Source organism: Homalodisca vitripennis, chromosome 6 (genome assembly GCF_021130785.1).
Source record: "Homalodisca vitripennis isolate AUS2020 chromosome 6, UT_GWSS_2.1, whole genome shotgun sequence".
NCBI classification, from domain to species: Eukaryota; Metazoa; Arthropoda; class Insecta; order Hemiptera; family Cicadellidae; genus Homalodisca; species Homalodisca vitripennis.
The window spans coordinates 30,286,361-30,303,039 of NC_060212.1; the positions used below are offsets into that span (position 1 = coordinate 30,286,361).

A 16,679-nucleotide genomic window follows, 5' to 3' on the forward strand; every position below is an offset into this window, starting at 1 on the left:
ACATAAAATGATGAGTGAGTTTGGACCATGTTGTACACAAGAACTCTCACCTCATGTAAAGCTGTCTGTTTGGGCACTGCAGACACAGTGGACTTGTTCATCCTCATCGAGCTTGTGAACGTGTTCATCATGCTCGGGTGTACACCGTTCTGCCTCCTCTCTGTAACACACAACCTTGGCTCAGCTTTTCTGGTTCCCAACTAACTCTAAATACTTTGTAGTCTGCAGGGTCAGCTCATTGAGATCACCAACAATAATGTTTTTCGTTTTGTTTTTAAACTAAATCAAATTGAACAATTCTCTCCATAAGGGAAACAGTATTTTTTCGGACATTTGCCATCGTTCAGTGAAACAATAAATCAGTAACACTACGTTTCGAGATCTGCAATCTGATCTCTTTTCTTCAGGTAAAGAACTAACCTAATACATAATATTACAAACTGGTTTAAAATAACAAAAAAATTATTTAATTCAATGTCTCCATGAGAAAAAATAACAAAGGTATTTGTAAAAAATAACCAAATCTTCGGTTTGAAACTGAGCTGAAGCCAAAAGCTTTTCGCTCAAATTTCTCCATAAAGATATTGGCGAAATAGGAGACAGTGGAGAACCCATTGCCATCCCCTCATCTTGACGGTAAATTTTACCCTCTAACTCAAAATACCATCATATGAATTGGGATGAAGCCAACATAATACATCGGGAACCACATTTCTTCAAAAAGGAAATTAATTGAGGCAACATACATTAAATTGGCAGACCAACCAATCAGTCAACCATCAGTCGAGATTAGGCCGCTTTGGTTGTGCCCAATTTAAAAAAATGAACTAAAGAGAAAACCAAAAGTATCAAAACGGATCAGATATTTGTAATAAACCAATGCGGAGTCACAATATGGTTTTAAGAAGTTCATCTCGCATGAACCAATAATAACAAAAGGGCCCATTCCTGTCCCCCTTCCTTTTTATTTCCACCATCTTGTTTCAGTTCTGCCATCACGATTACCATTGGCTAGCCCCTTTGGTCAGTCGTAGGTGGTTAGTAGACGAATGAAGACGTATTGTGACCTGTATTCCGTAGTTCAGTTTTAATGATTAGTGTTTTGTATAGTTTTTTATTAAGTGCATGTTTTATAGAGTTAGTGAAGTTGACAAACAACATGTAGGTTGTCATTCCTGACTTAGGCGTGCCCACAAACGCTTTGGTGGTGAGATTTGTTTATTTTAACCTAGTTTGTAATATTATGTATTAGGTTAGTTCTTTACCTGAAGAAGAGATCAGATTGCAGATCTCGAAACGTAGTGTTACTGATTTATTGTTTCACTGAACGATGGCAAATGTCCGAAAAAATCCTGTTTCCTTCACAATCCTTCCATCGTCAAAAATAACCTTCAAACAAAGAAGCTCTCCATAAGTTACTGTGAAAAAGCAATATAATTTAACCCTTAGCACGCCGTAGACGAAATAATCCTCGATGTTGTTTGGTCTTATAACGCCAAAGATGAAATAATTCGCCGATCGATAAAAATATATTTTATCACTGTTTTTTAAGTTTATAAGCTCAATATATAAGCCACAATACTAATTAATGTACTGGCTTGACCAAATAATCCAGTTGCAGCTGTCCAGCTGGCCGCATTAGGTAAACAATCAAATGTTTTGTTGCTGGCAGCTGTTCTCCCACTCCCCGTCTGTACGCCGATGACTATACTAACCCGCCATTAACCGACTATCAGTGGAGCACACATTGTGCCTTTGGGAAGTGTTCTTGCGTTGTCAATTCCTTATACAAACAGTTGTAAAAAGTTATTGTTACCATGTTTTAGGTGTTATAATCGAGTTTTTATTGTTTCTATTCTATTCTGTTGTGTAATTATGGCTGCAAGTCATGTCTCGAGACCCCATGGCTTCATCCCGATTTGTGTTTTGAAGTTTACCATGCATGCAACTGCCTAAATCTATTATCAGAACTTAAAAACTAATCAAGATCAGCATATTACACTTTATTTGTTTTCTTATCCTTGTACATAGTTTTCATATTTTTCATCAAGTGTATTTGATTACTCTGTAACCTGAATTTGATTTTGATTGAAATATTCCATTATTATGAAAAAAGGTGATTATTTTATAATGCAAGTATTACATTATTGTAAAATTTATTTTTTTGTGAAACTATCAGTCATTAGGAATGAATAAAAAAAATAGCTTTAAGGAATTTTCATTTTTATTTTTTCACCTTAAATAAGCGTAATCTAAAAAAAAATACTAAATTTATATCGGCGTTCAAAGGGGTTAACTTTTGATAACAAAAATCCTACAAAATCATATGATTTTGTTATAGGTGTCCATTGATATTGCCCAATGTAAACACTGTTCACACAGTGTTACCAAATATACAATGCATGTCATATAAAATAAAGGGATTCCTAGAGTTTAACAAGTATAATGTCTTCTTTATCAATACACCATTTCCAACATACATACAACCTGTCCAAGTTTTAGCGGGGAAATATTCACAGCGTGGGGTGTTAAAAATTAAGAAACTGCCGTAGACCCATACAGAAAGAAGAGTTGTACAGCAAACAGATGAATAGCAATGGTGGGGCATCACCCAGCAGGGATCACTTCTGGCTGTTTTATACCTTCCAGTTGAACCCACCACTGGGACACAGCAAAAACCGATGTGTCAGTTAAATCTGGGCAACCTTATGGATGTCCAGGAACGGCACATCACTAACCGCAAATGTCAAGATTCTGAGGTTCAAGGCCAATTTGATAGGTCTAGACTACTGCAGGAGATGACTGTTGGAGTTGGCTGGGATTGTTCCCTAACCTCAGAGGTTCTTGCCAGCCTCAACAAGGGTGTGCCACCCCCTGCCTACTTTGACTGGAGAGGCTGGTTCAGAGCTGGACTACCATTCTTCCAGGGAGACATGACATTGAGATTCAGTGCCCTAATTCTGCCTTAAGGAACTCGATAGGAGGCGGCCCCTACTCCCTAACCTTACCCATCCTAAATATCCTGTCTCTCCGGAAGCAGCACTAAGGTTCTTATAGGGCCAAGTGCAATTTATAAGCTTCTTGTCCTAAGAGAAAAAGAAATGGTGGAGCATTAACACTGTGTAACAATCTGTTAGATACATCACAGCCAATGGCATGCCACCACACTGATGGGACCTATTGTGGTATGGTGCTTAGTTCATTTTTATTTTGTAATGTTTGTTTTCTGGTATAAAACAATATTTTTTTTATTATTGAGGTTGACTTTGGCATGTTCAGTACCACGATTTGTTAACTTTTAAGCATACTCAACTTAATTTTTAGGGCTTTACATATGAGAAAGGATATCCGTTCTTGAAAGAAACGATTCAGTCAAAAATGCCAAATATCCTGCGAATCTGTAGCAATAGATGACCTAGTTACTTATCGTCGACATACAAAGGTGGAAACCTACCGTGGACATGGGTGGGACGACTGGAGGACCCAGGGTAGGTGACATCAGAAAACTGCTGCTGTTTAGTCTTGGTCCTCACTGACAGATTTGTCAGAGGTGGTCTGGTCTCAGTGGGTGAAGTGGAGCCACTCTACAACATCAGATCACCATGTAATTCATCGTTAGATCTACACAATATGCTACAATGCTTGTCAACACACTATCAAGCAATTTTGAAACAATCACGTTTTGTCATTGGCTATTGTAGCCTACAAATTAATATCAAAGAGGTCTATTCAAAAAGTATTTATACAGAAATTGTTTCAAATGAATAATTTGACTTAAGATTTTGATATTAACAGCCCATCAATTTGGTACCAAAACCACCACTTGAAACATGTTTCTAGATCATTTTTGGAATCCAAAAGATTGCTTGGAATTCCACATTTTGAAACTTTCTACATCTCAAAGATAACGTCCTTATTACCAAAATAAAACTTGTTAAAATTACCCTTACCCACTCACTAATTCTCCTTTATCATCCAACCTAAATCAGTATACATTTACTAAATATTATCTTAAATTGTGAAAGCTGGTCCGATGTAAAGAGAGGAGGATGGAATGAATGGATTTTGTAACATCTGATGTAAAATAATACTAATTACAGAAATAAATGATAAAAAATGATCAAATTTTCAGTATTACAATAATTCTTATTACATAGGTAACGAAAAAAAACTTACATTACTCAAGTCAACGATCTCCACATCAGCTCCATTTTCTTTAACCTCTGGCTTTAATCTTCGATGAAAAGGTTTCTTGATCTGGAAAAATATCTTTTAGTAAAAATTGCATATTACACTACCCAAGCAGAATGATTAAACAATTTGCCCAATTCAGAATTGTTTTTGGAAATATTTCATGTAAAAGGTAAACTTTAGGGATAATTCTATAACTAGGTTGAATGAAAAGAAGCTGGTCTGCCCCAGTTTGGGGCTCCCAAACCAAATATTTAGAATTGACAACCTTTCTTTGTGACAACATGTCCTAACAACCATTAGGTTTGTTACAAATTAGAAATAATTGCCTTAATTATTTTCTGAATATGTAAAAATTTTTTTCAAAATAATATACTTCTTGTAATTCACTAATTATAAGAGCTCAAACGAATTTACAACATAATTTTTTTGGGGTTAAATGAATGTATACAACATTCAGGGTATTGTAGTCATGGCTGTGAGTCCAAATTTAAAATATAATTTGGCTTAGGTGATATGTAACAATGTACTTACAGGCACTTTCACTGTTAAGGCTGGAGATCTATTTCCTGTAGACGAATGAGGCAACTGCGCATCTGTAACAATAACAACTCCTGAGCACCACACATATTGCTACTTAAACTTCTATTATTTTTATCGCATCACAAACTGCTAGGAAAATCTAAGAAATTTAAAATCAAGCTTCTGTTGATTCCATTGGCTCTCCTAAACTCAAGCAAACGTTTATCTGTTTTGTAAAAATATTTTTTAAAGTTGGAACTTTTGGAGGAAGGTAAAAATTTGGCTTAAGATAATAAGAGAACTTTTTATGGATATTAATTATTTAGTTTATTATTACACTTGAAGAAGATAGAGGCTATACTACAGACACAAACCTCTACAAAATACCTAGGCATCATAATTGACTCCAAACTATCCTGGAAACCCCACGTCGATCAGCTTAACAAGAAATTATCCACTAGCCTGTACACCATAAGAAGAATTAAGCAAGTATGCAGTCCAGACGTGGCCAGAGTTGCTTACTATGCCCTTTTTGAATCGCACCTCAGATATGGTATTGCAGCATGGGGAGGGGCATCAAAGGGCAATTTAGATAAATTACTTGTAAAGCAAAAAAAAACAATTAGATGCCCAGCCAACTTAAACTACAGGGACAGCTGCAGGGAGTCATTTAAGGACCTAAAAATACTCACAATAGTATCACTTTATATAAGGGAAGTCATCATTCACACAATTAATTACAACAACACAGCCAAGACACCGAGACCTACATCAGCACAACACCAGACACGCAGCAAACTTCACCATCCCACAGCATCGCCTGAGCCTGTTCGAGCAAAAATCATCTTACAAAGGTGCCCTCTATTACAACAACCTTCCAGAGCACCTCAAGAGAGAACAGCCAAAAAACTTCAAGAGGCAACTCACAGCATGGCTTCTGGAACGGCCGTTCTACTCAGAGGATGAGTTTATGGACTTGCTCCAGTGAATTGCTGAAATTTATTATAATTTTATTTATTGACCATTTGACGTGTAACTGTTCTCAAAGAATATGTTAATAAAGAAATTGTCTTGTCTTGTAACAACCACGCCTATATATGTGTATTTCCAAGGCTCAAAAATAGTTTAATTCAAATAAATTTTCACAACATAATTTAATGCTATAGCGTCACTGTGAGTGAATCCTTGATTTAGTCTTTTAGTGTGGGGATTGGGCAACCGCACATTTATTAAAATACACCATAGTTATATAATTGGTACTGGTTGCTAAAATCGTTTTCTTATTACCAAAGGATCAATGTGTTAATATAAAGATGCATAAATTGTTTTTAATTTATTAATCCGTGCCACTCAGTTCAGCAGCTGGTGATTCATTCGCTTGTCTTCATTGTTTATTGTTTTATTTAACCTAATAAAATTCGTACTGTGCTACTTATTATAATGTAATTTTGATTTTATTATATTAAGTATAACCTGGGAGAATGTGACGCAATCGAACAACATTGATGACGCTTACGATAACTTCCTTAATACCTTTACAAGGGCATTAGATCTTGCCTGCCCACTCAAGACCAAGAAACAAAGCCACTCTAGAAAGAACACAGTCTATGATGAAGAAAACTTAAGATTACGAAAGGAATTTATCAATGCACAGGATAAGTTTAATATCACAGGTATAACAAACTTGTGTATGTAATGTGATATTATTACTATCAAACTTGTGTGTGTAATGTGATATTATTACTATCAACATATTACATACTAGGTTTGAATGGTTAAACAATGTAAATTAACTACTATTTTCTCTTTTACTAATATAATTTGTAAAATCAGTTTATATAATATTTAGTGGATTTATAACAATGTACTTTGTTTCATATTAGTACATATAAACAAAATTTACAGCTATTTAAAAATAGGTAAATCTTAAGATCAGCAACTACCGCTCCAATCGCCGTAATTTTTTGTATACTAACACAGCGGTTAACACATTGAGTGCGGCGCGCGGGAGTTCCCGCGCTACAGCCAGGCGCCGCCGTGCCTGCGCGCCGGAGTTCCCGCGCTTTTGCACCCTTGATTGTTTACAACTCAGTCTGTGGTTAGCATTGCTTGTAGTTTGTTTTCGTCGCGGCCGCAGCACTGTGTATCGGCTATAACCTCACTTTTGTGCAGTTTCCAGTTTCCGAGTAGCGCCTTTCGTTTAGTTTTGATCGTCGTGCTTCGTAATTTACTTATGTTTGGGGTGTTGTTCTTAGTTAATAACACATTTTATTTATTGTGTTAGGGTTTTAAATTTTAATAAATGGCTGCTTCGACCTCTAGACAAAAATAATGACACTGCTACAACTCTAGTGACAGTGAATCAGACATAAGTGAGGACAGCGACTATGACCTGAGTGGAGATGAAAGTGACAATTTGGATGAAGATAATGACCATCTCAACCCTTCGTGGTCTCCCTTTACACAAGGACTTCGCCGTATACCATTTACAGCAGAAAATAGGTTCAAATACCAGTACCTGGTAACAACAAAGCCATAGATTGGTTTACTCTGGTACTTTGATGATATTTTCCTAGAGAATGTTGTTCGAGAATCGAACATATATGCATTTGAAGTGTATGGTAAGCCAAATCTTGGAGAACACTTAAGAATAAACAAATGGCAAGATTTGACTGTTCCAGAATTAAAGGTATTTATAGGTTTACTACTGCATATGGGAACCATCAGATTGAAACCGTTACCAGGACTACTGGAAGACATCCAGATTATTTCATATTAAATGTTTCCATAGAGATCAAATGAGCAGAGATAGGATTTTTTGCTCATTCTTAGATGTCTGCATTTCTCAAGAAATGTAGAAGGAGAGGGCAAAGATGACAGATTGAAAAAAAATTAGCATGTTGGTTAGCTATTTCAATCAAAAAATGGACGATTTATATTATCCATGCAGGGAAACTTTCCCTTGATGAGGGTATGGTGCTGTGGAGAGGGCGTTTGCTCTTTCGACAGTATATCAAGGGGAAGCGCCACAAATATGGCGTAAAGTTGTACTCCCTTTGTGAGCCTCAGGGCCTTGTGATTAGGTTTGCAGTGTATTCTGGTGGTGAAGGTGAGTTAGGGGGCAAAGGCCACGCCTCTAAGGTGGTTATGCACCTAATGAGAGGGAAACTTGGTGTAGGCCATTCCTTATATATGGATAACTACTATAATAGTGTTGCTCTTGCCTCCAAGTTGTTAGCAAATAAAACATACTGTACTGGCACCCTCAGACTCGACAGGAAGCATGTTCCAGCTGACGTCAAGACAGCTAAGCTGCAGGTGGGGGAGACAACAAAGATACGCTGAAGGAGTCATGGTGGCCAAATGTAGGACAAAGCGGATAGTGTCATATCTATCTACTGAACATGAAAAACAACATTGTGCTAATATCTAATCGACGTAATGTGCAACGAGAAAAGCCCAATGGCTATTGTCCAGTACAATGCCAACCATGAAGGGGGTAGATAGGAGTGACCAAATGCTCGCCTACTACCCCAGTGACCATATAATCTGTACGTTGGTACAAGAAGATTTTCATACATCTTCTACAAATGATAATGGTAAATGCCCACAAGTTGTACAATGTTGCAAATGACACCAATACAATGCAACTGTATGATTTTCGCTTACAGGTTATTGATGCTCTGTTACCTCCCAAACAACAAGCTCCTCCAGTGCGGCCTCCACGCAACCCGCTGCACGTTCTTTCAAAGACCACTGCGCTTGACAAGAAAGGACGACTTCTAGGGAAAAGATGCCGTCAGCTGTCTAAAGGAAGGAAGGCGCAAAGAAAACTGTGTACATGTGTGCGCAATGCCCTGGCGAACCGCCACTGTGTGCGTTGGTTGCTACGACAAGTAACCATGGCCGCAGCTTCAAGAATAAGTGTCAAAAGAGGATGTTGGGTGATTTTTGTAAAATATGTATATAAAACAAATACTTTGTTTTTTTCCTAAATAGTTATAGGTATAAATATAAACACTAATGGCCACTGATTTCTAACATTCTTTTTGTGGTAAATGACATAAACCGACAATGGTATGTGCTCGCTCAGTGCTTGGCGCGGGAATTCCCGCTCAACTTTACGACGTCATCAATTGCTTTCCAGAGACTTCATAAACACAACTGGACATCATATTTCAACTATAAACAGCCAAAGGTAACACATTCACGCATAAATAAACTATTTTAAATATTCATATCCTTGCACTAATGCTAAGCGCGGGGAAAAACCCGCTTATAATAATGATGTCATAAAAATGTATAAAATTTTGTTATGAACCATTTTTTATTGTTATAACATTTAGTTTCTGAGGGCCAAACTTAAAGATTTTTCAGTTAGATGATTTCAGCTTCTGGCAAAAATTTTCCTAAAACTATACAGCAGTCAATGTGTTAACGTAATTTCACCGAAAAAAATAGTCCCGATTATCGCTAACATATAAAAACCAGTTTTTCGGCAGTACAATGTTGGCAATACAAAAACACATAAATAACAAGATTTTCGACTATCAAACTAAAAACAATGGCCGACCATGGTCGTTTTGATGAGTTGACAGTAGTCACGTGACAAACAGGAAAGTTTCCGATTACCCAGCGGATCACGTGACCTATAGGACGGCTTCGATTGACCGCCAGACGTAAACAAACAAACCCACATGGACAAGGAATAATTAGTGAAGTTATTGACATGGCGTGTGATGGTTCTTGTCACACGCTAAAAAGACCCTAGCTTGCCTATTCAAAACTCAGATCACGCGATGCTTGCCCGCTGCGCAGCGCTTTGCGCTGCTTGCTCTTTTAGAAAAAAATTAATTTGAGCTTGCAAAGATCCAAGCCCAGATCACGCCATGACTGCTTACACACACAAAACTCAGACAGAACTAAAGCAGGTTTCATTACAGGCAAAAGATAAGCGGCGCGCGTTTATCACTGATAAGATAAGACGAGTTTATACTAGAAGTAGTACCTGGACTACTGCCCTACGAACTAATAACTTCAAAAAAACGAATAAATGCACTGTCAGTCAGGTTTTTTTTTAATTTTGTTTTTTTCAATTTTTTTGGGGGGGGGAGTAAACGGCTACGGCGACAATCGGGACTTTTTTTTGGTGAAATTGCATTAACCTGTGTTAGAATGCAAAAAATTATGGTGATCGGAGCGGTAGTCGCTGATCTTAAGATTTACCTAAAAATATTTTGTTTTGATTACGTCTGTGGCACTGGCAGTGTATATTTTTTAGACACAAAATATTTTTCCGGACATTTACTATCATTCAGTAACAAAAACCAGTAACTCTCTTGTTTCAATATCTGCAATATAACTCTATAATATAACCTCCGGTGGATAACTATCCTGACACACAACTACTATTTAGATCTGGGGGTAAAGAGTTAAACCAGATACCAAATAACTGGTTAAAATTTCATGGAGTGACATGTACCATCATCTAACTCAAGTGTTTCTCTTATAGATATGAAGCTTCATGCGCAATTTCAAGTCTACAGGTCAGTTCCGTTTTCGAGATTTCATGCAGACAGATCAACAGAAATTAAGTTTTTCCAGCCCCTAAAGTGATAGATTTTGCAAACGCTCAGCCAGTTAGTATATTTTGTTGTCGTTATAGAATTAAAAATTTCGAAAAGTATATAATTTTTGCTTCTGCACGACACCTGTTTTAGCAACTTATATAACAAAACATATCAGAATCCACTTTTAAAAGCACTACAATGAAAAAAAACCAGGGTTACAATATAAAAAGGTCAAATAAAAAGATCTCATAAAATAATTTGTTTTTTGTCCATTATGAGACCAAACATTCGTCAACAATCTTGTACGAGTAGACTAAATATGAGATAACTTGCCAACATTTTACCCTCACAGGATGCTTATACACTGACATAATTAACGTACCAGCAGACGCCATATTTAGGCTTGAAGGATACGGAGCAGTCATCCACTTCGGTCGTTTACTCAGAGTTTGACACCCATTTAGTAAGTCTTCTTCTTCATCCTCATCAAAACTGTCTCTGAAAACATGTGAACAATTTGATTAAGAGCCAATTACTAACGATTGTTCAGTATCAAATTTAAATATGGTGGGAAAATACCACACCATGACGCATAACAGGCTTCTCCAGAGTTATAGGTTTCAATGACACTCAGCTGAATGCCATGGTTGGACATGCACCATTGTAGAACTTATTCTTGTCTATCATATAGAAATTACGTTTACAGATTAAATCATTCTCGAGATATCTTGCCACATTATATATTCACATTTTTTCAATAAGTTAGGTTTCATAGGATTGTTTAAATAATAAAAGTTGAGGAGTTTTTAAAATAATGCTTCAGCATTATTGCTGACAATGTTCATTTTTTAATCTCAAAATTAAATATTTTACTACATAGTTAGATTTACCAGAGGTTAATTAGTTTTAATAAATTGACACTATTTCAAGTACTAATTTTAGAAGGATAATATAAAAGGGATTTTGACTTTGATCTTCTCTGGACAATTCAACAATATCATGGGATAAACTACCCGCTTTTTTCTTACACGATTTACAAGTTTTTCCTAATACTGGTACATTTTGAAACACTGTCTTTACAATACTTTTGAAACAATTGTCAACCCTCCAAGTAATTAATCATTAACTCAGGTTATTTTAATTGAATTGGTAAAAGTAAACGTTCCAAACAATAGATAATATTTCTTCATATTTCTTGCCATCCATCCTGCAATGTAGTACCAAGTAACTAATCATTAAATCAGGTTATTTTAATTGAATTGGTAAAAGTAAACGTTCCAAACAATAGATAATATTTCTTCATATTTCTTGCCATCCATCTGCAATGTAGTACCAAGTAACTAATCATTAAATCAGGTTATTTTAATTGAATTGGTAAAAAGTAAACATTCCAAACAATAGATAATATTTCTTCTTCTCTTGACTGCCATCCATCCTGGATGTAGTACCAAGTAACTAATCATTAAATCAGGTTATTTTAATTGAATTGGTAAAAGTAAACATTCCAAACAATAGATAATATTTCTTCATATTTCTGGCCATCCATCCTGCAATGTAGTAAAGTCCCATCCTCCTATTCAGCGTTCTTTATTTGGACTTCACTTTTTCTGACGTTCTAAACTTTATTCTAAGAATCACTGGAAACTTCAGCACTGGAAAAATCAGCATATTTTGTGGCAAGGTGAAATTATGAAGCTTTCATTCAAAACGTTATTAATGATTAACTCATCAGATGTTTTCTCCGTGTTTTCTCATATTCCTTATTTGAGCTTCACTTTTTCTGATGTTCTAAACTTCATTCTCAGAATCACTGGGAACTCCAGCATCGATTGCCTTGTGGCAAGGTATATGGAGCTTTGTTTCAAAACTTTACCAATGATTAACTCATCAGATGTTTTCTCTGTGTTCATATTACTTCTTAGTTTCCTAGTATTTCTATCTAAAGCACGTACATGTACTGTATAACCTCGCTAAAGGTGAAGGATGGCCATTCAGTTCCCCTCCTCCTCACAGAGAGGACAACAGATTTCCAAAACTGTCTTTCTACACACAGAACAGCTACTTTCATCAGATTTAAAACAACTCCTAGTACTCCATTCTTTAGTTTTATTTCTGATGCCCAGTTCTTCAGTGTACTTAAGCATGGCAATGGAATTTTCACCTGACTTCTCAAAAAATATAACATTGCTTACTGAGATACTTAGTAAAGAATGTCCTTGTTATATCTTCGTTATACCACACTTTTTACTAAATTCTTTAACATTATAGAAAAAACTACTTTTTGTGTTTTCTCTGATTTCCTGATTCGATTCTATATCAATTTTGGTTTCTAGAGGTAAAAGTTGTACTGATGGCACAGTACCAGGCTTTACGATTTTCTTTAAACTCTTCAGTCCCATAATTTCTGCTTTGAGGTTTCATTCACTCTTCTATTTTGGAATGATCTGAACAAACAAATGAGGTGTCCAGATTCCACTAATCTTTTCGTTCCAACACTTCTTAATCAAAATCAATCGTAAGTTTGGTTTTATGAAATTTAAAAATAAGCTGCTACATCAGAATGATCCTTAATTTTATAATAACTATCTGTAAATAAAGCTACCACACACTATATCCCCCGAATTTTTATATACGAATTTGGCCTATTTCACTTTCTCAAGTGACTAAACAATCAGACTTATAAACCTACTGTACATTCTACAATGTGTGGAATAAATAACATTGGTTTATTCAATTGTACTTGTTTAAGAACTACATAAAGGCGATTTAACCAACACGCCTAGATACCAAAATGTTCAGTCAGCACTGATACTGTGGCATTGCAATACTACAAAAAACACGAGCCAACATAGTGAATATTAATCTACACTGAAATACTGTAAGCACATAGTGAGGATATAAGGTTTGTAATAAACTCACACTTACACTTCACATCAACATTTTTACAATGTTTATTCCAGGATTAGAATTTTTACAATAATCACTGTAGAAACTCCATTCACACCATATACAGCACTTTTTTCCATTTTCCAATATGCATCACTCTGGGCTGTGGTCAATTTTGCCAAATTCCACTGTTCGTCAATAAACGTAGATCTTTATGAATTACATACCTACAACGTGGGATAAAACTCCTCCCCTCACATTGTTTCATCTTAAATCATCCTTCCATACAAGACACTTGGTCACGACTTGCTAACGGCATGCAATAAAGAACAATAATCTAAAAGCTATTATCTTTCACTTAGAGCACCAAATAAATCTGGACTGTTTTTACTCTCTACTTTTATCCTTGTCAATTGTTAGACAAAATCCCATTTCAATTGACTACTTTTGTTTCCAGAAGAATTTCCATCTGCTGATCACCAGCAGTACATTTACATGAATTTCTCTTCAAATCTAAAAATCCTAGATACTTCTAAGGAACAGGCTGGAATCCTAGATTTCTCAGTACAATTCTAGACTTTCCAAGGCCATCCTGGATGAATAACCCTATAAATTGTTTAATCTACATACTTAAAATTACTGCATTATGATTACATACCCATTGTATTTGTTCCAAAAAAGAGATGCTTCTTTCAAACGCATTGATCTCTTTGTCATATTTGTTGTCTACAGGAGCACCCTTCTTTAAAGTGAAATTAATGTTAAGCCTAACTTGTGTGATTCTCAAAAGGGAATTATATGATTTACTCATAGTATCTGGAAGCCACCACACCTAAAAAGAGAATGGGGCTTTAACCTTCTGAGTGGCAAGGCTGGAAATTTGTGGCCTAATGTTACTTTATTTGAAAATGCAATAATTGTGCTTGTCAATTGTAAATATGCATGGGTTTTTTTACTGGGGGAACAACAATATACTACAATTATTGTTCAATGTCTGCATTTTTGTACGGTCAAAGTAGCACTAGTCAAGTTCTACACAAGACATAAACAGATAACGCTGAGCAGGCAAGTTTAGATCAGACTCTCGTATCTACCAGTATTAGCTTGTTACGATAGTCATGTAACTTCTTCTTCTATGGGGCGATCTATTGTCATGCAGTTAAGCCTCAAGGGCATTTGGCGCATCCTGGAACACCATGAGGCTGACCAGTCTACGGTTTCAGCAGTTCTACAAACCACAGAAAACAACCGATCAGGTCCTCCTGGGAAAATTCACCACCCTTGTCCAAACTACCAAAGATGGCATATCGCTCCCTTGCTATTGCAGGACAAGCAGTGTTCAGGTGTTCAGCAGTTCCCTCCGCTCATCACACATTCTATAGAGCAGATCCTCCCGAAGGATACTGACTCTGTAAAGATGCTTCCTCAGACCTATAACCCAAGGAGACACCAATCTACTTAGTGAAAGATGAAGGCCAGACGCCACCCTTGGGGAAGGTGACTGTAAAACCATTCTGCTCTCTCTCAGACCCAGATGCAGTCTCCACCTTCGCTCATGTTCAACTCGAACCCATTTCAAGACAGCCCCAAGGATTCTCAAAATGGTTAAGGTCCTATCATATTGGACACTGAGCCCAAGTTGGCCAGGGCATCAGCTCTTTTGTTCCCAGGGATACCCTCATGACCAGCAACCCAAGAAAAATTGCGTACATCGTTAATTCTGGCAAGGGAAGAAATGACTTGATAGTAATTCAAGACACGTTTGGAGTTGAACACAAGCTTTCAGTGCTGCCTAGCTATCTGTGAAAATGCTAATCATCTTACTCCTAAACTGCAGATGAAGATTCTCACAAGCACATTCCTTAATGGTTGTGACTTCTGCCTGAAAGACTGTAGGATAAGGACCCATATGGACCACCAGCTTCCTACATGGTCTCACCCCCACAATTCCAACCAAACCAGCTACTGCCACCTCAGTCCCCATTTTTGGCCACCAGACAACAGCCCCAAACATTAGTGCAGGATAGCCCTTTCCAGATGGGGTTCCTAGTTTAGAACCCTAACAAGGATTATGCCCAGATACTTACCCTCGGACTTTAACTCCATGGAAGAGCCTCTCAGTAAGAATGGACCAATACCCTTCAACTGACGCATTCTAGTAAAGGCAACCACGACAGAAGGCCCATCCCATCACACCATTTTCCCCACCATGTTCAGAGCAGCATCATGTCGCTTGTTGCTATTTATTTCTATGTTCCCATCTCCGTTAGTTCCAGTAATTTAATAATTTAACACAAGCACTTCGGTGATCAGAGCTTGATTTGAGGTACTAGCTTGATGGATATTTGTATTTTTTTTTTTTTTCGCCAGAAGTGCGGAATGGTGCCAAAGATGTCACCCTAAGATCACACTTCTGGCCAGGGATATTTATGATAAGGTATTTTCTGTACAAAATCGTCTAACGTGATCTGAGAACAGGAAAGTACCAATTGGAAATGTCCCTGCCAGAAGTGCAGAGTGGCACTGAAGGCTAGAAAAGTAAAAACATCCCTCAAGTTAATACCTAAATTCAAGCTCAGATTATTTAAACGCTAAAGTGCAACAATGCAGACACCCCAACATTAATCAAAACTAATAGTATATAGTTTCTCCTAGTAAAAAAAACCCATGCATTTTCATAACTAACAAGTACCATAACAATATAAAACCATATAAAATTAATATGCGAGTTATAATATATTTCAGTTTGCATATAAGGATGGTTCAAATGTGAAATATCCAATATACACTATACGATCACAACCATCGATCACTAAATGAAACTGGGTTTTGGATATTTGCTATATTGTGATTTAAGCAATCAAGAACTAAAACACTACATTTCAAGAGTTAGAATCTGTACTCTTCTTCAGGTATTCATTACAACTGTATTTTTCGGTTCATTTTAAGACAAAAAATCCAATATCCAATTTAACAATTATATTTACAACATAAAAACATCAGTTTCGCTTTATTTCCATCCTTTCCTAGAAAATCTGGTGAAATCGTTGGCTAGCCGTAGCTCGCCAACAAAGCGTTTCTGATCATATGTTTATATGAACTTTTTTCATTATTTTGATGAGAGGAAACCATGTGAGAAGTTTGTCGGGTTACTTGTGGGAAATCCTGTATATAATTTTTTTGTTACAGACACTGTACATTATCTGTGAGCCAGTAAATTTCTGCAAGGCATATGACTAGAATAAATAGTGAATCAATTAAATTTATACACTTAATTATAAGTTATAATTAAAGTAAACTTCATATTATGTAGAAAAGGCCTAGTTGTTAGTACCCAACATATTTTAGTAATTTGACTAAGGTAGACTATAAATTTCGTCGGATATAACAATGTAGTAATCAAACTTCATCAATAGGCTACTAGTAATTTTATATTTAAAAAACAAAATTTAGAAAGGGAAAAAATATTTAAAATATAAAAATTCACTTATTAACCCTTTTTATTGCCAG

General features: G+C 36.3%; 1 protein-coding gene across 5 annotated transcripts in view; it reads right to left on the minus strand.

Moving 5' to 3' along the window:
• LOC124364176 (sentrin-specific protease 1-like) overlaps nt 1-16,679 on the minus strand; it is a 33,257-nt gene that overhangs the window by 14,437 nt on the left and 2,141 nt on the right. For 4 of the 5 annotated variants that reach the window (XM_046819460.1, XM_046819455.1, XM_046819459.1 and 1 more), the window contains exons 2-6: nt 10,666-10,781; nt 4,726-4,787; nt 4,177-4,257; nt 3,455-3,584; nt 51-160 (exon numbers count right to left, since the gene is read on the minus strand). In XM_046819460.1, the coding sequence (XP_046675416.1) occupies nt 51-160; nt 3,455-3,584; nt 4,177-4,257; nt 4,726-4,787; nt 10,666-10,708 (426 nt within the window). In that variant the 5' untranslated portion in view covers nt 10,709-10,781. Of the gene's footprint in view, nt 1-50; nt 161-3,454; nt 3,585-4,176; nt 4,258-4,725; nt 4,788-10,665; nt 10,782-13,827; nt 14,002-16,679 lie in introns of all 5 variants that reach the window. The other variant, XM_046819457.1, reaches the window with a different exon arrangement.